Source organism: Agelaius tricolor, unplaced genomic scaffold (genome assembly GCF_023055355.1).
Source record: "Agelaius tricolor isolate 1412-34295 unplaced genomic scaffold, bAgeTri1.0.p SCAF_2, whole genome shotgun sequence".
NCBI classification, from domain to species: Eukaryota; Metazoa; Chordata; class Aves; order Passeriformes; family Icteridae; genus Agelaius; species Agelaius tricolor.
The window spans coordinates 72,776,504-72,801,211 of record NW_027269262.1 but is presented as its reverse complement, the minus strand read 5'-3'; the positions used below and the strand labels follow the sequence as shown (position 1 = coordinate 72,801,211).

Below are 24,708 nucleotides of genomic sequence, written 5' to 3'. Positions count from 1 at the left end.
CAGAATTCAGATACAGAAGTACAGCTTCTTTAGTTTTGTGTGTTTTGTTTGTGATATCTCCATTTAGGGCAACAATTTTGTTCAAATACTAGTTTTGTTTTGCTAATGCAGACATGCACCTTCTTACTGCTCTGACAAGCTATATAAACATTGTCAGAATTTCAAGTAACCTTTTTTCTCTCAGTGCAAATGTGTCCTTTTTTTCCACAAAAATATTTTATCTATTATGAAAGAAAATAAACAACATACAAAAGTTTTTAGTAGAAGAAAGTCACAGAAGCCCCCTAATCATAGCCCACTTACCTGTTTGGACAATTTTTTTTTTTACTGAGATCTTTTTACTGTTGCTGTTTACTTGAAGTTGGGGTTGTGTTCAGCCCTTAAATCTTTAGCAAGGAATTTGAAACTGTGTTAGTTCCCAAAAAGACCTTTGAACTGGGTTTGTCAGTGCAGTTTTCCTCACTGAGCACCAGCATGTTTGAGCCCTTCTGGCTCCCTGTTTTACCTGCTAATGGCAACCAAATGGTTCTGTGTGGCAGATTTAGAGGATTGATTTAATGGCTGTTTCTGCTGCTTCTGGGATTGTGTGAAGGGGGAAAGAGGAGAGGGAAAGGGAGAGGATGGGGTTACTTCCCTAGACAGTAAAGCAGGCTGCACTGTGGGAAGCCAGTTCCCCAAAGCGTGAACCACCCTGGTGGCTCCTGAGATTGGATACACTGTAGTATCCAAAGCAATAGTACTGGGTTTATAAAAGCTATAAAAAAAGAGTAATGCTTGCTTTTAGTAAACACAGATCTTTGTGGTTTGGAAGTTTATGGCCACTGGCAACCTTTACCTGATCATCTCTGGTGATTTTGCTCATCTGCAGCTGTTTAGTTTCAGCTGATTCCTCTTTGTCCCACAACTAACATTTACCTACAAGATAAATGATAATGATGGCTGGCATTTAGTTTGGCATTGCTGCTTTTTCTCATAGGATCTTTTTCTCAGGAGAAGATACAAGACACAATTATAATGTAGGTGTAAAAGTTCTCTGCTTTTTAGATGATTTATTCCCTTTGCACTACCTTCATTAAGCCAGTGCTTCCCTATTGAATGTCCCTGCTTCTTTCCAGATTTGCTTCTGGCTTTTTTTTTGTTTGTAATACATTTTGACTTTTGGCTGCTCTGATGAATACTGATTTTTCTCATGGTCTTTATATTTGGATTTTGTGGAACATAATGCAGCTGTCAAATCCCTTCCCTTGTTCCCACTAACACCCACCATCAACAACAGGAGGATTCCTAGATCCAAGTAAAAAAGTTACTTGCAGAAGTAAAGAAGGACTGGATGTTTAAAGTGTAAGTAACTAAAAAAGGTCCTGAGTTCACACTGAGGGCATTCCATGAAGAAAGTTTATTTTTTTCCCCTTTTTTTTTCACATCTCCATCCTATACCTTGTAGAGTTCTGAAGATGCAGTTCTTTAAAGATATAACTTTATGCTTAATATATATGGTTTACACACATCAAAACATAAAATACATAAAGAAGACTGAGGACTGCTTGTTATCTCCTCAGAGCAGGGAACTTGTAATTTTATTCTTTAATGTATTAAAAATATATATCATGTCACTTTGATTATTTCTGGAGACAATTGCTAACTAGTGCCTAGAAAAAGAGTTTTTTGCAAAGAAAGAAATAGCAGTTAGTGACTGATGTCCACTTGCAGTTTGATGGCAGTTCAAATCCCTAGCATCTGTCCCATTGATGAGTCAGTAAGCTGAATTTGATCTGAACATCCTAAATGTTTCTCTAATGCAGCTACAGGTTTAAGATGTTCAACAGCCACTTTAGGTTATGCTGTGTCCAAAAATAAGACTGAAAACCCCCAATCCTTTGTTGGTATCAACAGATTTTTAATTCAGATCTGTTGGATTTTGAGGCACATAGGCAATGACCAAGCCAGAAGTAAGCATAGGCTGCTTTCCTGCCTGCTTTCTGAAACATTTAATCCACAGGTAGAAAGACTCATCAGAAGCTTTGTAAGGCTCAAATCATGTTGGGGGGAATAAGAACTTTCCTACCTTCACATTCAGGTGTTTGTTTTTTCTTGCACACTTTCTTCTCATGCTGTTGCATAGCACAGGTCGCTGTTTCTCACTTCTTGCTGCATTACAAACCAGTATTATTATTTGCATGTAGCAATCATAATTTTTAATCTAATGATCATAACTTTAATGACCAGATGATACAAAATGAATAGTTATTTTAAAAACAACCCAAGTTTAGAGTTTCTAACATGTCCAGAGTTGTGCATTCTTTGCTTAAAAGGGATTTTTTTTCAAGATTTTTTTCCTTTTAGAAATTTTTTGATTTCATAGTTTTTGTTCTTGTAATATGCATTCATTTTTGCTGTGCTGTATAAAGCTGAATTTTATTGTTCCATTAAAACACACACTGTATTGAGAATTGAGAATGGATAGCCTCTGTTCATTTTCTAAACCATATTTAAGTTTGTACTCTGCCTATATTGTTTTGTTTTCACAATTGTTTCAAGGAAATCTGTGGGAGTTTTGTTGAAGTTTGCATGTGACTGAACAGTTTAAAAAATGTTTTCATCACTGACAACTTATATTTCAGAATTTATGTTAAAAAAGCTATACAGAAGTCCATTTTGAAATTATAGCATATTTCTCTTCTAATCCCATATCTAAAATTTTCAGAAATATCAAGTTAATGTTTTGATTTACTGGGAAAAAAAAATTGGTGAACATTGAAGTTCATTGTCCTCTCCCTTGTAATACATTGTGTGATTAACAGTGTTTCCTACAGCAGCCAAGGCAGCTGCAGCTCCTGAAAATTCCTCTGTGCCAGAAATGATGTCAGATACCAGGCAGCCTTTAGTGAAGATTGTAGAAGAGCAGAAGTTGAAGACATCAGTCTTGGAGGTGTTTTTGGAATGAAGTGTTCTAAAGCAAGTTTAATTGTTTGGGGTTTTTTTGATAGTAACTAACTGCGTCCTCTAGCAATTTGCTCTCTGAAGACTGAAAATTGTGTTAGTGTATGTGGACATGAGATATGGTTGGGTTTTTTTGTGAATAGTGACTTCATTTTGGCATTTCAACCAGTAATACTTCCATTTCCCTTCCTACATGTACCTTTAGAGGTTTGATGTGGTCATTAAGGAGCTAGACATTGTTTCCTTTACAATAATAATAATAGTTACTTAAATGTTAAGAAAAAGGATCAAAATTTTTGTTTTTGAAAATAAAATATCAAACATCAGATTAAGTATAAATACGTATTTGTTGTAGGTATGCAGATGAAGCATTTGCTCATGTGTTATAAAAACAGCATGCACTTTCTGGTTGCCTAAGAGGAAAGGTGTGCAAATGCTGACTGCAATTATTTGGACATTTAAATTACATTCAGGTTCTTCTAAGGCACAATTGCTAGGTTCTAGTAGCAGGTTACCAGTTCTGTTATTTTGGAAAAAATGAACTAATCATGTTTTACTGTACAGGATATGAGTAATAACAAAAATCAAATTTTTTCAAACATCTTGCAGGTTCCAGCTTTGCAGTTGGGGACTCTGTATAAACCTCTGGACCCAGCTGTTCACCAGTATATTCTTTCAATCACTCTAAGGTGTTGATTTTACAAGAATGAGTTGCTGTTTCTAAAGTCTACAAACTGAAAATATTTCATAACGGGCCTGTGAACTTACATGGATTGGTTATATTCATGCCTATGCATGCTGTATAATAAGGACCAATTCATGTTTTTGTTCAAAAACAGCAAAGAAAACTATTTTCTTTAATGGTATGCCAGATTTATTAAAATATTTCAGCAAGTCTGTATTACAGTTTGTCAGCAAACTGGCTACAACCAAAGAGTATTTAAAAATCATTTAATTAGGACAGATTCATTTTCACTCCATGCCACTACACAGCAAGACTTGCTTGTTCATATTTCTTTAAATTTATTCTGGAACTTGTCCAAGTTCAGCTTTAATGAGTAGCCTATCCTGCTAGTTAGGATTTATTTTCCCCTAGAGAAGAGTGTTTGAATTGGTAGTTTTTTAACCTGTTCAGTTAAATGGACGTATGTTCAGAACTGCATCTTAACTCTTGAATGTAAAGACTCGAGAAATAATTATTCTTATTCTTGTTGCAGTTCCAAAATGCAGTTTAAGTGGTGTTTTTAGACCCAAACTATGTGCTACAACTTTTTTAATAAGGTGAAGAGTTTTGATATGAAGTTGCTTAATGCAAATTTAATGATACAGTATAGAACCACAGATCTGATTTGGTATACTGAAAAAATTTATTTGTACTTGTATTTTCACTTATTATTGAATATATCTCTTGGGTCATAAAACTTGGTTAAATATAGCTCAATACCTTATTAATGATGTATTTTCCATATTAACAGGTGCAGGTTGGTGGCAAACTTACATTTTAAGATCTTTAAAATGCATTATTTGTGTTTCAAAACTATTATAATAAATCCTGAATTATAATTGTACTTTCATCACTAGCTGGGTCTAGTTAAAATTTCCTTTAAGGAACATTTGCTGCACACATGGTAAAATGCTTCCCCCGCCTTGATTTTTTTTTCCTAAAAGGATTTATTTTCAAATTCCCATTCCTCCAAATGTATCTGAAAAGGACCAGAAGACTTTATTCCTATGGGATTGTTAAAGTACAGTAAGTGTAGAATTTGCATATTGTTAAAAAAAATTCATATGCTGTTACTACTCCTAAGGGACAATTTTATATGAAACTTTTAAGTTTTGAATGTAGCATAGGTTAGTACAGTAGCTGTAATAGGTATTAGCTGAATAGTCAGACTTCTAAAGCAAAATCTTTTGCATTGCTATATTATATGCTGTGATTGTCCCAGCTCTTCAGATTCCTTCTGAAATACATTAATTTGTTAATACAAAGGTGTTTAGATGGACTTATTGTCAAGTCATGTTCATTCTGAAGTTTGCTGAAAAATGTTTTTTACCTTCTTGGTTCCTTCCGAATTTTACATTAGGAAATGGATCTTTGGAAATATTTAAACACTATTATGAAATACTTAGTTGTAATCCTGCAAAATAGTATTCAGAAATAAGGGGGAAAATAGAGAAAATGTTGTATAAAGGTAAAACAAAAGGAAAAAAATACCAGAAAAGAAAAATGTAACAGTGCACTTCCATATTGAGATAAATAATAAAGGATTACGGCACATGACTAAAAAAAAAAAGGAATACCAGGAAACAATCTGATGTCACTATGCATTACATTTCTTTCTAGGTAATGCAAGCTAAAGCTTTCCTAAAACGCAGAGCTAGTTTTCCAACTCCAGTTCTGTGTAAAAGAAGTGGGTTATGCTGTCTATCTAATATTAAATTTCAAAATAAATTAATTATTGTGTATACCATTTTCTTTCGCAGGAATGGATTTTCTTTTTCATTTTTTTGCCTTTTCTATTCCTTTACTCATGCACACCTATTTTGCTTGAATTGATAAATTACTGAGCTTGGGTTTGAACTCTAGGAAATTCTAGGAAAACAAGTTCAAATTCTGACTTGGGAGGAACATCAGAAAAAATTTCAGAATTGTAGTCTCCACCTGTGCTTTTCAAAGAAAACCCAGAGGTTTTCTTTGGGTGGCTACAGGCATATGTGTGTACATTTGCACAGAGCATTTCTTGTGTATCTGAGGAGCTGGAATGGGACACATGTTTTATGTAATTGTATCCACAAGGCAGTGATCATGTGTCCTCTTGTGCATTTGTGTGGTAGTAATGATCAGAATATGTTCCAGGCTCTTTATTCCTTTTGGGTGTCTGAGTCCAAGTGTTTTTCTTTACTAGTGGTTTTTTTTGTCTTGTTTTGGTTTTTTAAACCAGGCAGCATCTCTCTTTATGTGCTTGACTTAATACTGGTATTATTTTCAGTTTTTGTTTCATCTCTCCTTAAAGTAGTTCTAATTTTCAGACTAGGTAGTTTTCTGATGTTTAGAAAAATGCTTTTTATAAATTTTTTTTTACACCAGCTAAATTCAAATGTGTTTGGATATGTTATTTTCTATGATTTGTACTTTTTATGATAACAGCATTTTCAGGGAAGGTTTGCAGTGTGTTTAAACTTCAGACTGGAACAGGAAGAGCTTCAGGAGTTTTGTACAGATATTTCTTACCCTTTTGGTTACCTGCTGTGCTGCAGTTGATAGAAGTGAGCCTGGAACGGGGTCTGGTCATGTACTGCAGAAAGATGTGTACTTGGCTGTCAGCAGATGAGGCAGGTGGGAGATGCAGAGTTCCCCCAAACAGGTCATACATAACTTCCTTGTTCTAGCTCACTGTTTGGTGTTTGTGACTCCTATTAAAACAAACAAAATTAAAAAACAAAAACAAAACCCAACCAAACAAGGCTTAATACGAGATGTGTTCTTCAAAGGCCTCGAATGAGTTTTGATTTTTCTAGCACCAAAGGCTGTACCTATAGGTAAATTCAGTCTTCAAAGGCAGATGGGTTTATTCAAACAGGAGACTGCTCTTTTTGCAGGGGGGGTTGTGGAGCATGGTGTGTGTTCATATGAAAGAAATTTCTGCTACCAAACACAAGGCTGAGTTCTTCCATATAAACATGAAATGTTTTTCCTTCATTCGTGGTTTTTTCTGCAAATGGCATTTGAAGCTGGCAGCATAATTGTGTCATTAGCTTCAAATGAATTGCAAATCAGAGGCAGTGTTGTTTCTGGTTTCCTCCCCATTCTCAGCATTTTTGAGACAGGTAATCCTGGTTCCAAGCTTTATGAGGTTGGAAAACTTCATTCTAAACAATACTGATTACTATTGCAGAAGGTTGCAACATCTGTTTTTGTTTGTTCTTTGTCCTTCATCTGTATTCACATCAATTTCTGAAAATCTTTCATGAGTATCTTCTTCCATAAGAATCAATTTTTATTTTAGTAATAAAACCGTGCGGAGCATGGCTATTGTGGATGGGCTTTATGTGACACTTTGATCTGTGGTGCAGACATCCACAGCTGAGAAGTGTTGTAATGTCCCTTTATAAGCAGTGGGCAGAAGCAGTGACCTGCAGAGACATTAAATTTGTAATCCTCAGATCTAACACTGAGCTTAATTCCTCTTGGTCCAGAGAAGATGGTTTTCACTTACCAGCTGCTTGCTGGTATTGACAAGGAATTAAAGGAAGGAGCTCTGTTTAGGACTTGAGGCGAATGCTTGTATGGCCAAGTCTAAATTGAAATAGATGACATTATATTTAGCTGTACCACCATGTAAACACAGTGGTTGAGAGATGTCTTCAGATGTTCAGAATTCTTATTTCTGAACCATGCTTCATAAGTCACATCTGCAACTTGTGGGCCAAAAGTATTAGCAGCAGAATATTTTATTTCTCTTCTTCATCTAGAGCATAGTGATCCTGGTCTGAAAAGTGATACAGTATTTTTCTCTTCACAGTTGTCATGGTGAAGGCCCACTCTCACAATCAGATGCAGAATATTCAAGAAGTCTACTCCTTATTTGCCGAATTTTGTGTCGTTTCATGCTGCTGAATGTTTTAGAATTTGAGCATCATAAATGGCCTGCTTCTTAATTCATGGAGCCTCCTGCTCTCTAGTGCCAGTACTATCTCACATACGTTAGGTTACACAGCTGCTAGCAGTTTCTTTTGGGCCTAGATAGGAGATGTGGTGTATTATGGCTGCTTCTGAGAGTTCCTTGGAAGGTTTTGATTTTGCTGATCTGAAGAGTCATTGAGTGTCTGCATGTCTTTACATTTTCAGTCCCTGAGCATTTTAGTAAAGCATGCTTTTCTTCAGGGCCAATGGATTTTGTGTGCAGTTTCAGCAGCTTTGCCTCATTTGACGTTCTGATTCCCAGTGGAACATTTACCTACTCTTTATTTTTAAGGGGCTTTAAACATGTCCCTAAAATTTTCTAATGGAGGAGATGCTCCAGATTGAGAATGAGCTAGTACGTGGATCAGTATTTAAATTTAATGGAATCATAGAATGGTTAAGATTTGGTGCAACAGTTGGTGCAACATTAAAGATCATCCAGTTCCAGCCCTCTTGCTGTGTAGGACATTAGAGAAAATCATGCTAAATAGCAGAAAAAGTACATTTCAGTGGTGGAGTGGGAGGTGATTAGGGCAAGAATTATAATGTTAAAAACATGATACAGGAAAAGGCTTCAAACTGAGAGAGTTAAAGAACCTTGATAGTTTTTGTTGAATGTAGCAAATCAGTCTGTTGCTTGATTTCAGGTAATAGTGTGCAAATTATAAGGAAGAAAAAATATTGGAAGAATTATTGGAAAAAATTGGAATTATTGAAAAAATTATTGGAAGAAAAAATAAATTACTGACTTAGCTATAGTTTTTGTAAAGCATTCTTGTTGATGGTGGATTATATTGTCACAGAGGAATTTATTTCCCAAACAAATGTCCTTTACTTTGCCCTGTTGAATGCCTGTCTCCTCCTGTTGCTCCTCCCCAATTAAAAGATAAGGCATTGAAAAAAAATTGTTGAATCACTTAATGAGCTCTGTTAGCAAAATACAGAATGTGGACTTGTTTGTATTTTGATGTATGAATATTGTCTATATGTTTTTTGGGTCTCTAGCCATATGTCATGTAGTGATGCACTGTAAGCTTTGTAAATAAAATCTGGAACATTCAACTTTTGAACAGGTTTTTTTAGTATCTGCATAATTTTGAGTAGCTTTTATTTTGATGGAAGCACATGGAATTCTTTTATTTGATATTTTAAACTCAAGGGATAATTAGATAAAAATATATGATTTTTTCTGTCACATTCTGGAGGGAGGTATAAAGTTAAATCATGTAACAATTCCTATTTAGGTTTCATTTCAGAGTAAGTAGAATCAGCTCTAATCTAAAAAATCCAATAAGCACACAGTTCCAACCTTACAAACTACTTGTACTCTAATATTCTGTGACTAAGTTTTAAAAGGGTTATTTTTATGTGCCAGAGTAATGATTTTCTGTTTCTCTTTTATTTCAAACAGGACCAAGCGAGCTCATGTCCCACTAACAGAATGCATTTTTGAGCTCCCTAATTTGACAGTTCAAGCAACTAGAGCTCAAACCCTTCTGCTTCAAACTATTTATCAGAGCTGGTGTCATCCTGTTGGAAATGTCAGTTCAGTGGTGGTAAATGAAGCTTTACTGAATGAGGTTTTCCAAACTTCAGGTAAATATTTGTTGTTTTTGGTTATTTATTGTGGTACAGAGCACTGCTAGTGAGTATCCACACAGCTATATCCTTTAAATCCAACTTTTTACTTATAGTAGCTAACATACAGAATTTTTTGTGTGTGTGTTTGTATGGGTATTTATAGCTTATATTTAAAATCCAGGATGTAAGCTAAGCCACCCAGCTTCACTCCTTGGCACCAATTTCTGGATGCATTTCATTTTCCCATACAGGATAATTTTTCCATGCTTCCCTCATCTGAAACATCCACTTTTGCAACCTTATATGGTACAGTGTTGTTACTTCAGGATCATTCAGAGGTGAAAATGGATTATTAAGGGCTTTATTAATCAATGGCATACATTGAATTCTTTAGAAGGGCTGCAGATGTTTCTCATTATTTCATAAATAAATGTTACTTAACTGTTGTGAAATTGCTGAAGATATGCAAGTGTTGGTGATGATTACATACATAATGAAAGTTATCTGTCATCCTTTTGTAAAACACGCATAGATTTTTGGGAATAAATAAAGGATTTTGACCAGTGTACAGAGGAAGCCAGAGTTTTCAAGTAATCCAGAAAATGATTTTTTTTTAAATTTCTATGCAGGCTAGAATAATTTAGAGCTGTTATTGTTTATTTGTTGTAAATAAACCCATAAAAAGAATAACAGATATTTTGGAATATCCAGCATTGCCACTCTTTGAGAATGTATTAGGAGAATGATTTAGGTGCAGAAAATCATTATTTGAAGCAGAGTGGTGGATTAGACCACTGGAAGTCTTTCAGCTCTGCATTTCTTGATCCTTTCCATTTTTCTTTTTCACTCCTTCTGTTTATTGAAGTTAAATCTGTGTTGATCTAATGTTGCAAAAGAACTGGTGTATTTTTTTGCAACCCTTGGAATAAGTGTTTAAAGTGATTAGGTTTTTCTTCTTTCATGAAAGTCACTTTTGTCTTTATTCCTTCAATCTGTGTGGGTCACCTAGGAATGGGATTGTGTCATTTTATTTTCAAGTCCTGATACTCGCAAAGGTAGCAGGTTTACAATCCGCACCACAGAGCAATCTGAGGATATAGTTGTTTGATCACTTCAGATGCTCTTAGGGTTTGCACAGTTTCAAACTAACCTGTTCTATTATTTAACATGTTTCAGTCCATCAGTGCAATGAACTGTGAAACAACTCTGCTAACACTATCTGTGCAGAATAGAAATCTGGAGCACACATTTTAAGTACTTCAAATAAAGTAAATGAACAATATAATGCAGTTATTTTGATCTTCTCTTGTTCATGGCTTAACGCTTCACCTGGTAAATTTTACACTTCTGTAGTTGTGTTTGGCATTAACTAGACTGAAGGCAGCTTTGTGTTCAAGGCTATGAAATGATTACTGTCAATCCTTTTGTCTGAATTTTGGGCTTGGTTGATTCTGTAATCCTCCTAAGTTCATTTGAATACTGTTGTATTCAATTTAATATCATGCCTTGTTGAAAGTCATGCTTGTAATTAGGGTCAGCTTCCACATACTTTAACAGTAACATGTATGTGTTTAAGCCTCTAAAAATACTTAATTGTATTTTCACAGGGAAGTTGAAATTTCAAGTTTTCTTTTGTCATTTTTCTTTCTTCTTTTTTTTTAATGAAGTAACTATGAGGATAATGCAGTCAGTAAGGAACTTGTGAGTAAACAAGGCACATCTGTTAAACACTTTTACTTACATTCAGCTTAGTTTCTCCAACATAAAACAAAAGCTGCTGAATGTTTTACTTGGGAGTCCTTGTGTTGAGTTCCTGCTTGCTGCTGCATGCCCCAGTGCTCTTTTAGGCTGGTACAGAGTGGCCTTACAGGGCTCATGTGTTGGGGCTGGCAGTAGCCTGGCAAGGTATTTGGGCTCCCCCTCCTGCCACTGTGTCTTTGAGAATCTTTGTGGGTGAACAGATGAGCTTTTCTTGTGTAACCTAAACTCTCAAGGAAAAGATTGCCTTTTTCCCATGGTATTGTGTTTTCCATCTGAGCACAACTTGGTTTTGGCTATGCACAGAAGTAATACTTTAAGAAAATAGGTTTCCATCTCCATGGTGTTGTGGATTAATATTTCTTTGATTAATTTTCTACAAGTAATGAAAGTATAAACACTTGTTTTTAAATTGCTCTTTACTGTCCTTCCTCTTCTTTTTCTGACTCTATTTGTATTAAATTGTAGTGTTCTTGCAGGAAAAAGCAACAATATACTCAAAGACTCCCTTACCTTCACTTTATTCTATTTTTCAGGGAATCCGTTTCTTGAAAATAATTGATTACGTTCTGCTGTTTCAAAGAATCGTAAACTATGTGTTTCATGAGTACAGCAGCCCAAATTTTCTTCTATGTTTACATTTTCAAACTTCTAAAAGCCATCTTTATAACTAATTAGGAGGACAAACAGCTATGTCTCCAGATTTTTTCCCTGTTAAAAGTAAATAAAAAAGCCCTCCCTATACATGACATTATTCTGAAAATAAAGGCTTATGTATTTTGTCTTCTATTTGTAAAATGGTCTGCTGTTATCCCGAGGTTTCCAGCAAATCTGACTGCTATAGGCAGTTCACAGCATTTTATACATTCTTGATACTCAGTGTAACATCATGCTTGTTTTATAATTTGTGAATAAAATGTGTCCTCCTATGGAAATGGTCTAGTCATTAGCTACCCACCCAGATCTGTTCTAGCAATCTGTTTCACTCATATACCGTGACTTGAAAGTTTTCTTCTCTAGGTAGCTCCTCATACATAGCTAGTCTCAAATGTGTTTGCCATTTGTTTACCAAGCCTACAACTTTGTCAATTGCTTATGTCTGTATTGCCACTTTTTGTGTGTGATTGAAGGGTATTATTGGACAGAAGCAGTTGTTGCTGAGCTCTTTGTCTTTGTTGGGGCTTTGTGCTGGATGCTGTTAAGAGTGTTTGGCTTCCTTAATACATCAGTTCAGTATTACTTGAACTCAAAAGTGGTACCCCAACCCTTTGTAACCTCTCAGCCAAGATCTTTTTCAGCAGTCATTGTGCTATGGCTTTTAGTTATATGCTTTTTCCAACACAGCTGTCTCTTCCAGTTTCATCACTTAAACTTATAATATGGGCTTTAAATATGGGCTAAGATATGCTATAGGAGAGGGGCAGATAATATAGGGGAAAACAGAAATAAAAAATGTAAAGGAAGAAAACCAGGAGAAACAGGATCACCTAATAAAAAGGGAAGAGAGCAGAAGAGGAATATAAAGCAAGAAGCAGGTAGAAAGAGTTAAAGTAGAAAAGCAGTAGAAGTTAAGAAAACCAAAAATTAATAGGAAGACAAGTACAGATGCATGAGTTGTAGGAGAGGGGGGAACCTTTGGGAGGAATACATGACTATTGGCCCTTTCACCTGCTGTGGAGAGGCTCACAAGGCACAAAGTCCACTTTGGGAATCTGTTTGTTAGGTAATGGCTGAAGGACATTCTATGGATCTGGTTTAAAAAGGGAGCTCTGCACTCTGTGTTTCCACAAACATCTGAACAGAGTTTATTGCTAGTATCTGGGGTTCTGTCCTAAATTTTCACCTGGAGCAGAAATTTTATACTGCTCTGAAACTTATTTCAGAGGTTATTGAGGCTGAAGTAGGTCTAGGGAGTCAAAATGACCTCTCTGAGCTCTATGTTCTACAATTTTTTTTTTCTAATAGGTTAATGGAATACCAGAAAGGGGAGATTGCTTGAAGATTAACACTCTTTTGTCCCCCATCTACTTTCCTCTCCTTGTTCTTCAGAAACCTTTTCCTACTAGGAGAAAGACACTTTACTCAAATATTCCCTAGTTTAGATCACCTGAGAGTTTATTTTTTAATTAAATTGCCCAAAGGCAAGCTGTCTAAAAAAAAAATTTAAAAAATCTGAAGTCTCAAAAGGAAGTGGTATGTGTTTGGTATCTGACAGAATTTAAAAATGAAGTGCCTGTACTACTTAAAATTTATATTTGTCATACATATTAGGAAGGTCTCTTATCTTAAAACTTCCAGTAAAAGATGCATACAGTACTGTGATTGACTGAGCTTAGCACTTGTGGAGGACAGATAAAATGAGTATGTCAGGAAAGATGTATGATTTTTGCTCTAGACATTTTTTATAAATATGTTTAATATTGTGTCTGTCTTAGCTTGAGATGATTTAATTCTGCTAAGAGCAATTTTTAATTATAAATGAATTATAAATTATATGGAATTTAATGAAACTTCTGAAAGCATTCAGATCCCTTCATTGCATTTACACCTTTTGTAATCCATGAATTTAAGTGTCTAGTTGGGAAAAGTTCTTTTTAGGATTTTTAGAAGTCAAGATAGATTAAAAAAGAGAGATAATATAAACAGTTAAGCTTACTACTTGAATGAGTAGGTATTATAATTTAAATACAAGATTGATGCATACTTCCTGAAACAGTTATGCAAGAGCAAAAAGTGTAGAAAACTTAAAATAGATGGGAATACTAGTGACAAAATGCAGCATAACAAAGAGAAACTAAAACAGCTGCAAACAGCTTTTTGCTCTTTTTCATGGGTCAAGAAAAAGCATTACTAACTTTTTAATGCATTACGTCTAAAATAAAAAAAGCACAAAAGCAGTCTTCGATCCACATGAAACTCTTTGGAAATTTATGTTTCGGTTTAACTTTATAATCCTTTTGGTATACAAGCACAACAGCATGTTACATGTCAGTTAAATAGTGTGAGTTCTTATGCTTGTGAAACATCCTGATTCTGCATTTCTGTCACTATAAATGTGGAAACAAATACGAATTTGAAATACATAATGTTTTCTACCTTATTGCATGTATAGATGTTAATATTATTGCAATTATTAATATACAATTGAAAAAATAAAAGTGTGCAAAATAGCAAAATATTAGGAAAACAGCATTAGTTAAGATCTTTCAAAGCTTCAGCATGATTAATCCTATAGAGTAATTGTACTCTATATTTTTTCCATTATTTGTTAGTAAGTACCTGAAACACTCTGTTTCTAACCATTTCAGCTTGCCAAGAAAATACATACACAGTCACACATGGCTTTAGTTTACTCTGGAAAACTGGAACTTGCTACCACTTTTTCCTTGTCCTGTTCAGGTAGTTCATTATTTTGTTGACAGTTCGGTTCCATTAATCTGGTATTTTTGGGAAAATTGCTTGCAGACCTTACATTTCTCTACTGAAGGTGATCAAATAGGCATTGAATCCCTCATGTAAATGATGTCTTAAAGTTAAAATAAAATCTATTTTCCAGAAAGTAACTGTAAAACTATTTTATGCAAGATTTCATGTGGGATACCTTAATGGTTGAATAATAAATTTTACCTCATAAAAATGAAATTCAATAATACAGTAGCTTTCTCAGCGCAGTAGCATCTGGTTGAATCTCATGAGAGCCAATATTTTCCAACTCATTAGGATCATGTCGTTCTGTATGTCGTCAACATTGACTTAGCCAAGCTACCTTTACTTACATAACCGCCAAACTATTAAATAGGTCTCTTGTGGAGTGAAGTCAAATATTCCTCTTATTTTGCTTTTGCCTTGGAAGAAGAAAAGAAAATGTACATGCTGTAACATTTAAACATCTGGTCTAAACCACATCAGGGTAACAGTGAGGAAAGTAACAGGATTCAGTATTCTTCCCAGGTGTACATATAAAAAAGGGTTGTGGAGCTGCTGCATAGTTCTTTTAACCACTTAGGAAAAAGACTAAAATAAGTGACTTGCCTTTCTAATACCCCTGTTTTTAAAACTACTTTTTTCCTCTTGCCTGCTCCCTTGTCACTGAACTCCAAAACACAAAATCCAGCCAAAGACCAACATTTCAAAGTTTAGAGATAATACAGGTTGTTCAGCTCAGTTCCTTGCAACATACTGGCTTTTAATTTCTGTTGCATATAACATGGACAATTTTGCATTCGTTTGGAAGGGTATGAATTGAAATTTCTGTCTAAAATAGAAGTGTAAGAGTGTATTCTCCTAATTACTTGGGAGGGGCAGGACACAGCTATATGAAACTTGCACAGTATAAACAGTTTACTGTCTTGTGTAGATAATTACTCACATGTGTCCTCATCCTTCATGTAGGCCCAGAATGCAGTGTGTAAATAGTATTATTATTATATGTTGTGCATTTCCGTGAAACTCTGGTAGATTATCAACTCTATTTTCAGATGGAAAAACAGCATGGATAAGCAACCTAAGAACCTAAGATTTCTTCTTTAGCTTAATTTTTTTAAGCTTAATATAGTTGTGTATAAGATATTATTTCCTCTTTTAGTAAACTTTTCAGTGATATTCTTAAGTCATGAACTGACTTGTACTGAAAGGAGGTCGGTGGGACATTTTATTACTCCAGTACGTAATCAGTAAGATTTATCTTCCTGAGTATCTGAAGAAATCCTCTGCCAGAAGCAATGGCTCTGTTGTGACCTGAAAGGAGGCATTGAAACCGGTAATTATGATTGCCTTTTTTTTTTCCTGGTCTAATTAATATATACTAATAGGCTTTGAAATTGAAACATACAGTATTCTGATGAAAGAATGGTGGTAGGCATACTTAAGGCGTTCATGTGAGCTTAAATTTAATATGTAATGTTGTGCTAAAGAATCAAATGTACTTCAAAATCCACATGAGACTTTTTAAATGTCTTTTGTGTTGAAAATGAATATATACATACTGTCAACAGAACAGTGAAGGAGAAAAAAGATAAATAAATGAGTGGGCTGTGAAAGGAATACATGCATACATGAAATCCATAGCTGTGCATAAATGTGTACAAATTTCTTAAGCTGAATTGTTTCAGAATTGCAGGAGAGCTCAGTTCGGTGTCTATGTTGAAATTAACAGCAAACTCTTGAGTATGTTGGTGTGCTACCAAAAAACCAAGACACCTAAGCTTAGGGCTATAAATATTGTCCTTACTCCAGAGTCAGTAGTTTATTTGCACAAATAGCAATGTGACTGAGAGCACCTGTTTTGTTTGTTCAGCTGCTAGTTTGATGTTATTGCTTGGTCTTGTGCTTGGATAGCAGAGAGGTAGGCTGCCTTTTTTGCCTTGTTCTAGCTGCCAGGTACTGCATCAGGTGAAAAACTCTACGGGGAGATTGAGATGTTGGCTTCTAAAAACAATAGAGCGTGTTGAGCCTAAATTACTGAAATTCAGTGTTACAGCAGGAAGGCTAGGAAGAACATAGATCTTGAATCTGCTGAATAATAGAAACTGGGAATTTTCTGAGAAGCATTCAGAACACATACAAAAGAAAACTTCAGAGATAACAGAAGGAAAGCGTTGTTTTTTTTTTTTTGTGTGTGCAAAGGCCCAGAGAACCTGTCAAATAGAGAGTGAACCTGGAAACCATCAGTGGTTGCTGATATAAAAATAAACCATGAATGAGGCGGCCATAGTGTTTTCTTGACATCTGTGTTTCTTGAGAAAAAGGTTCATGCAGAGGTGTTGCAGTAGAAGTATTGATGCCAGTCACTGCCATTTCCTGAACACTGTTCTTCAGAAGAGCAGAAGAAAGCTATTTCTTTGTAGCTGGCAAAAAATAATAGGGTTGTCAGAAAATTCAAATTGGAAGGGTCTACAGGAAGTCTCTGCTCTTCAGTCTCCTGTTAAAATCAGAGTCAATTATGGGATCAGACCAAGTTCTTTAGGGCTATACCCAGTCAGATCTTGAAAATCTCCAAGGGTAAGAATACCCTACCTTTCTGGGCAGCCTCTGCCACTGCTTGACTGTTCTCATGGCTTTTCCACCATTCTAGGCAGATCCTTTCATATTTCAGTATATGACAATTGTCTTTCATCCTATTACTGTTCACCTCTGTTTAGAACCTTCATCACAACTTTCTCACACATACAGGAAGGCTGCTAATATATCAAGTGTGTTGCTGCTGGTTTTGACCTTATTAAACATTAAAGCAAAACTACAACTTAGAAATCCTGACTAGGATTTCTTAACACTTTCTTATGGTGACTCTGGAATCTTTTTCCTGTTCAAATTTTCATGCCAACTAGATTTAACCTGAGTGTCAGTGCATCAGTACATACAAAATAAATCATGCTATTTTCTGATTAGTAAATATACTGATGTATAACATGAATTCCAGCTTAGAATATCACCTTCTGCTGGTTTAACATTTGCAGAAATTCCCAAAGTCAGCATCTCTTCTTTTGCCCTTCCAATTAAAGAGAGTCCTATTTTGTGGGATACTAGCTTGTGTTGTAAGATATTCTGAGAGGAAATGAAAATGCAAACAGGTGTTACAGCACAAAGAAATGATTGTAGTTTATGGTCATTGTGGAATAATGTTTTCTGTTTATGGTGACTTTGGACATTTTTTTATTATGTTTACTTACTTCTTTTTATTTATTGAAACAACTTGAATCACTTTAAAAGAATTTGGAATGCTTTATAGCACATATTTTCCCTCTTTTTATTCAGAATGAGACATTTCAGTTTGGAAAGGAACAGACTAATAAGGGGTTTTCATCTTGATGAGGCAAGAAATATCAAGGTATTTTTAAATGGAGAAGATTATTATGGAATGTGAATGAAATGAGAAAATAGTAAAGATAAAATTGAAATATTCTTGTGAGGAGCTTATTGTAGTAAAAATGTGTTTATTGTAGTAGTAGTTTTTAGGAAAAAAAAACCCCAAGGCAGAATCAAAAGTAGATAGATTTAACAATAAGCAACTATTAAACATGGTAGAAGCATGTTTTCTGTTTGCAGACATGTAATATTGACTGCTGACCTTGAGTAGTGAGTTTATGTAATATGTATAGTATTGATCAAATAAAAGTTGTACTGAGTTTGAGTTATGGGACAGATCCCAAGTATTGGACTGCTGCTTAAAACTTATTAGTGTCTACAATACTAAGAGTTAAAAAATACTAGTATCCTCTAAAGTTATTTTTATGGAATAAACTCTAGTGAATGGTATGGAAAACAACTTTCCATTTGTGAGAATATTTTGATTCTTGTGGCAAGGTAAGATGATAAATACCGATGGTATTCTTGCCATAGAGATACCAGATTATTATGTACTGCAATAGCAATTTTTAGTCTGATGTCCCATGTGATTTCATATTATATTAAATCAGACTTTAAAGAAACATATATACCTTGTAATTATTTTAAACCTAGTGATTATAGATCAAAATCCCATTTTTTAATTGCATGGATATTCAAGAAAAATACCTTCTTCTCCAGGAACATATCATGTGGGAGAGCTGTTAAGCTGTTAACAATGCAGACTGTATGAGGAGTAATTATTGTATTTCTTGCAGTCAAGAATAATGTTTTTCCTACGTGTCTAGTCTGCCTCATAGTCAAGAATATAATGAGTGCAAGTTATATGTAACATGGTAATGGTAAGGACTGAAAGTGTATTTTTACTGGAAAATACTGAGCTTCAATTATAGGAGCTCTTTTGCCCATTAATTTTTCACTTAGTGTTATGTCTCTAAAGGCAGGCAGTTCTTTTGGAGGAATATTCTACCAAAAGTAGAAATACACAGTAACATAAAAAGGTAGTGATGATAAGGGAGACAAAGCTAGTGGAACATTAGGTTCTCAGGAAGCTATAGTAAGCAAGAAAACTCTTAAATTAACACTTTACAGTATTGGATTTTGCTATATTGAAGATATTAAGGAGCTAATATAGAAAGGCATGTGTTCTGTTACAGTGTTATTTAATGGTGTCCTGTGAATGTCCCTTCTGTTTGTGTGAAGCATAATAAGAAAATTAAAAATGGCACAAGCAGATGTAGCTGCGTTGATTTTGCTTTGAATACTTGCTGTAGGCAAGTATTCCTTACTGTGTAGTGTTATAGAGGTATGTATCACACTATGTGAATCACTAATCAAAATCTTGGATTCTGAGGGGATGTCAGAGGTCTCTGTATAACCACAGCTTCTGGTTTCTGGGATCTTTATCTTATGTGAAATAAGAGCTCTTATACCTGCTTAACACTCTCCAAAACATACTTTGTTACAGGCCTGCTGGCTATTCAAGGAAAGTAACAAGAACTATTTCCAGAAACACCTTTGAGTTGGAGATCATCTAAATAAGCAAAGTCAGCTTAGTTTCTTTCTTTTATGACTATATCAAGTTCAAACCAAATGTGTTTTGCTTTTTGTTTGTTTGTTTGTTTTGAGTGTAGCATGCTGAATAAATCAGATATTACACTGTCTTATGCTGATTTCTTCCAGTTTGATGCTGTGGCTTTGTTGCTGCATCTTGCTCCTGCTTTTTTCCTACTTTTACTGTATTTTTGTCAAATTCTGTGATAGTCAACCCTTTATTGAACTTCATGGTTACAGTCTTTATTCATTCTCCTGATTTGCTTCTTTTTTCTTCTTTAATACACAACAGGGGACCTGAACAGTTAGGTATGGATAGGTAGAATTGCATGTAGTTTCCTACTCATGCATGGTAGTTTCAAATGTTTTTCTCATTAAGGATGCTTTCTCTGAACTGAGGTTTATGGTATGTGTTTTCCCCTCCCCCCATCAGTTACTGCAGGGCAGGGGAGTGACTAGAAGATGCAGAAATTAAAAAGAAATTCAGGTCTTGGGTAGTGTTATAGAAATGTTTTACATCTTGACTTCTGGAAAGGGTCTTCCTATTACTATTCCAGTAATTATTCAAATTTTCCAATTTGAAGACATGGACTTTTTTTTCTCAACCTGCTCTTGGAAGAAGAAAAGCTTAATTGCTCTAAGGGGTGTAATCTTTTTGAGAAGCTCCATTTACTTCTTCAAATGAATTGTCCCAATAGTGGAATTATATTGTAGACTGTTTCGGTTTCCTGAGCTAAGTGAATATTGCATGATTTAGAGCAAAAGGCAAGAATTCCAACATGATAGAAGCCAGTCATCTTTGCAACTCTGATGAGACTTGGAGTTGCCTTCATGTGATTGCTTGGTTTTACCAGGCTTGTGAGATATACCACAGCTGGATATAGCACTTCTGCTATGTCAGCTGCTTTATTCTTGCATCAGTTACTATTTTTCATTCTCCTGTATGTACACTCAGGTTTGCAATATAGCCGAATACCAGGTATTTTAGTACTTGGAATTACTGGAGAAAGTTTTTAAAGTAGTAATGATTGAAAATACTAATAAATTAATCACTTGCTTTACTACAAGCCAAAAAAACCAAAAAGAGTTTTCAAACTGACTGATAGCTTTCCTAACTATTTTAGAAAGTCAAGCAGTCCATAAGATTTCAATTTTCATCTATCTCCCAGAATATTTTCCTTACCTTTTTGCTATCTTTTCAGAGAAAATCTTTTAGGAAAGATCTATTTTTTGCTCTCTTAGTATCAGGTGATTTAGTGTCAGCTCAATGGCTTGTACTCAGAAGTTATCTGGTGTCTTTTTGTTTCAGTTTGGATAGCAAAAAATACATTCTCCAGATGAGGTTGTGCCTGTTGTTTGATAGATGGGTCCATTCAGCTTTCTTATTTGGTCTTTTCTGATATTTTGGCTTTCGATGGACTACACGAAATTCTGTTCATTTCCTTGAATGACTGTGTCATCTCAGAAACTCAGACTTCAATTGAGATGAGGATTACTCATCTCATTGAGATGGAGAATTACTCTTTTCAATGTCTTCAGATTTGTGAGGTATAAATTAGTCATCCATCTACAGTGAGTTCACCAAAATAAGTGAAATCAGAACTTGGTTTAATTGTTTACTTGATAAAAGGGAAAATTTCAAACTTCTGCACTTTCAAAGGATGACTAGAGTTTGAATGAAATAGGGGTTTTGTCAGAGGGACTTTGGATATCACAAGAGTCTGTTGTCATTTGTGATCAGATGTGAGTCCATTTTTACACTGTAGAATGGAGAGTAGTGGCAGCCTTGCCTTCCAGAAGGCAACTACTTCCCTTGCATCAAAAATGTGCAAAAGTCAAGCAGTTTCTTCTGGTATGGTCTGTTACAAGCAGAGGAAATGGGAAGTGGGAGAGTGATTTATTTTTTTGATGTATTTATTTTCTGAACTAGTCATACTGTTGCTCATGCTTCCCAGGATTTAAATGCAGTTTTTTATAAGTGCTTGACAATGAATATTGCTGTTGTAAGTAGTTATGACTGTGCTTGCTATGCTCTGTCAGTAAACAAATCTGACTTTGTAGTTTATACAGTGTAAAACACCTGTCAGATATCTGTTATACTTAATCTTTTTGCAGATTCTTTTAGAGTTACTCTTGGCTTTTAAAGAATGTAGTTTCTATGTGTATTCAAGAGCTTTTCAAATGCTGTAGAATTGTGTTACAAAGATAACATACAGTTCAGAGGGGTGAACTGCACTATTCTGGGCACAGTCTTATGAAATTGTATCTAAAAATAAACTGTTTGTGCCAACAAACCAGATCACTTCAGAGACATTAGGAATCCATAGATATTTATGTCTACTCATTTTAGACTGAGCATAAACTTTAAAGCAAAGCTTTGAGGCACTGACGTAACAGCATTTGCAGTTCTGTTGAAAGCTCATATGATTGTGTCTTGCTATAGCTCTCCTAGCTCCTGGTTTCATCAGTTAACTCTGTATTCCGTTCACTGGGCTTAGATGAGGTGGTTGTGATCACCAAAGTGCTAAGCACTTGATCTTCTGTCTTTCAAGAAAGCTTTTTATAAAACTTGCTTTGATGTGTACTTCGTGTCCAGGCTACTTTCCCAGTGGGATCGCTTTTATGCCGCTGTCTATTCGTATGTTGCAGTATCCCATATGTTATCAATGAAACACAGCTTGCCAGCAGATTTTGAGCTTATCACCAAGATAGTACCTCTACCATATTCAGCAATAAGATCAACTACTTCTCTAATTCATAAAGTTTGCTTTCTGTAAATTTGCACAAAGTCTTGAAAAAGTCTCTTCATGGGTACAGAATATTTCCTAAATGCAAGGAAAAAACTATCTGAAAAAGGGAATAGTACTGGACAAAACTATTGTCATGACCTCAGTCTTCGCATCTCATGCCCTCCCACTTCCTTTACTGCTTTCATTTGAATGATTTGCTGAGTTTGAATGTAAGCCTTTAGGCAAGTTTCTTTCTAACAATGTCAGTAAAAAGCTGTTCTAACTTAAAAACTGAATGGGGAAATGATCAACAGAAAAGAGCTGGTGATTTTTACAGCATTGCAGTAAGCACTAAGAAGTCCACATGGTGGTTATGAGATGAAATAAAGAAATATGGCACAGAGCATTCGCTGAAAACACATTTTTTTCAATATTTGGCTATTACGCATTCAGTCTATCAGGCATTCTGTCAGATACTGCATTTTCTATGGTAGCACTTGATGAGAAAAGTGAGCTGCAGGAAAAGAAGCTGCAGACTTTTTAATAGAATACCTTGAAGCATGTGTGCAAATAAAATGGATGATTTTCTTGGGAACTGAATTTGTGCATTTCACTCCATTTTACATTCTGAAGCTGGTCTGAGTTATGAATGTTGTCATTTAGGTTTTTCTAATACTGCCCAGTCTTTTCTGGAATCCATTGAACTGTACACATTTTTCCAGGGTGAACATGACACAGTTTTATTGTACCAGGTGGCTTTGTTCTTAGGCTTTCAAAGTGCCATGAGTATCTGCAGGTTAATTAGATGAGTATTGTTAGAATTTCTTCAATTCTTCCTTTGAAACTCTTGTTTGCTGTAGTGCAGTAAGATTTAGCTGTAGAATAAAAACCTCTCTATGTGTATATGTCACATTCCTTAATCTCCTTTGCAATTTGAAAGACTATGTTTACTCTGCTGTTTGTATATAATTGCACATGTTGAATATAATTGAGCATATTCTGATAATATGTTTATTTCCTATGCATTTATGGTACTTTAAAAGTTTCTATTGCAAAGAATGGAAAAACTTGAAGCTTTATTGTGCCAGTCTATGTTCAAATGGCTGTGAACCACAGTGTAAATTTTGAAACCCACTCTGACTTTGCTTTGCTGCTGTTTTGAAACTATTTTCATTAATAATGAGTTGTAGTCAGGTAAGTCTTTTCATAATGTAAAGGGAAAAGATATGCTCTTCATTTCTGTAAAATCCACTTCACTTTTCTTCTATACCTAATAGTCATGCTCTGTTTCATTGAGGTGGTTAAAAGCTTTCTTGTTTTAGCAATTAGAAAGGTACTTAGTGCAGTTGCACTTGAAATCACAGTTCAGAGCTGAAGGACTCCTATGGGTGCTTCCCTGTTTGGATACTGCTTATCAGGTGGAGCTCAGGAACCTGCTGGCCATAGTGTCAAGATGCTTTCTTCTTTTTGTAAGACATCATATCTGGCACTCACTCTTTCTTTCACCTATGTTAAATGCAAATATAACCTCTCAGCCAAGTCTTTGTATTCAAATGTTGATTGTATTTTTGTTTGTTGCCATTTTTTCTTAGCTTTCCCCAATTTTAAGCATATAAACAAAAAGAGCATCAAGATGAGAAATGACTCCATGGTGGTTCTACTTCAGATGAATTCTCTGTGTTGTCTTGTCCTCCCAGAAGTCTCAAAGATCAACTTGACTTCCAAATAGTGCTCAAGTCATTATTTTGAAAGGTCACTGATCATCTTAAGGCTTAATGTGGGCTTTGGAGTGGGAGATGACTCATAACAGAAATCACATGCAAACCCTAAAAAATTCTTTGTAATAGACAAATCTACTCATATTTCTGTCAACTGTATTATCTGTTCAAAATGCAACTTTTAAAAAAGTTCCATTATCCAAAACAAATTCCAGTTAAAAAGATGCTTTTTATGTTGAAAATAGTTCATGATTGGAACAACTTTTTGAGACTGCAGGGGTTTTTTTGATAGATTCATGCTGGTGTAAGTACAGGAGGAAAATCCTGTGGCCTGTATTTTAAAAGAATCAAGGCTGGATGATCACAAGGCTTCCTTCTTTTCCTATTCATTTTGTGTTACTTGATGGTTCACAAATTTTCTGTTTGAAATGTTGGTTCCCCCAGTTTTCTAATTGAGGCCAGCTGCTTTCTGAACTATCCTCTTGTTCAGGCTGTGTCTCTTTAGTGCAGTTGGCCCTTTCTAGGTGCTAGCTGAAGTATATTTTGCTGTTTTTTTTTTTTTGTTTGTTTCCTTTACTAGCTCTTTCAATTGCAGGATATTAAATCTTGGTCGTCTGAACACCAGGAAACTGATTTGAAGTTAAAGAAGAATAATATGATTTTCTAATGATTGTCATGTCATTGATTAGTGTAATCTTTAAAACAAAAAAAACACCCCAGAAACAAAACATCAAACATTATTTTATAGTGACTCGCCTATTTCATGGGCTAGTGGAAACATAACCTTCTCAGGAACTTACCAAGCAGCAGCTATTGAATAATCATCTTTATATATATTGCCAGTAGTTCAGAGGCATGTTGTGATTTTAGACATTGGCAAGAACAAATCTCTTTTTGTGAT

The 24,708-nt window shown here is 35.1% G+C and overlaps 1 protein-coding gene across 16 annotated transcripts in view; it reads left to right on the top strand.

Moving 5' to 3' along the window:
• The window catches only part of VPS13B (vacuolar protein sorting 13 homolog B), a 434,621-nt gene that overhangs the window by 85,887 nt on the left and 324,026 nt on the right, over positions 1–24,708 (top strand). For 11 of the 16 annotated variants that reach the window (XR_011678368.1, XM_071421508.1, XM_071421509.1 and 8 more), the window contains one exon: positions 9,036–9,220. Coding sequence is in view for 15 of the 16 variants with exons in the window: in XM_071421508.1 (XP_071277609.1) it covers positions 9,036–9,220 (185 nt within the window). In the remaining variant the exon portion in view is untranslated. Of the gene's footprint in view, positions 1–1,227; positions 2,192–2,801; positions 2,930–9,035; positions 9,221–9,456; positions 11,893–24,708 lie in introns of those variants that run through there. The other 5 variants (XM_071421516.1, XM_071421522.1, XM_071421521.1 and 2 more) reach the window with 5 other exon arrangements.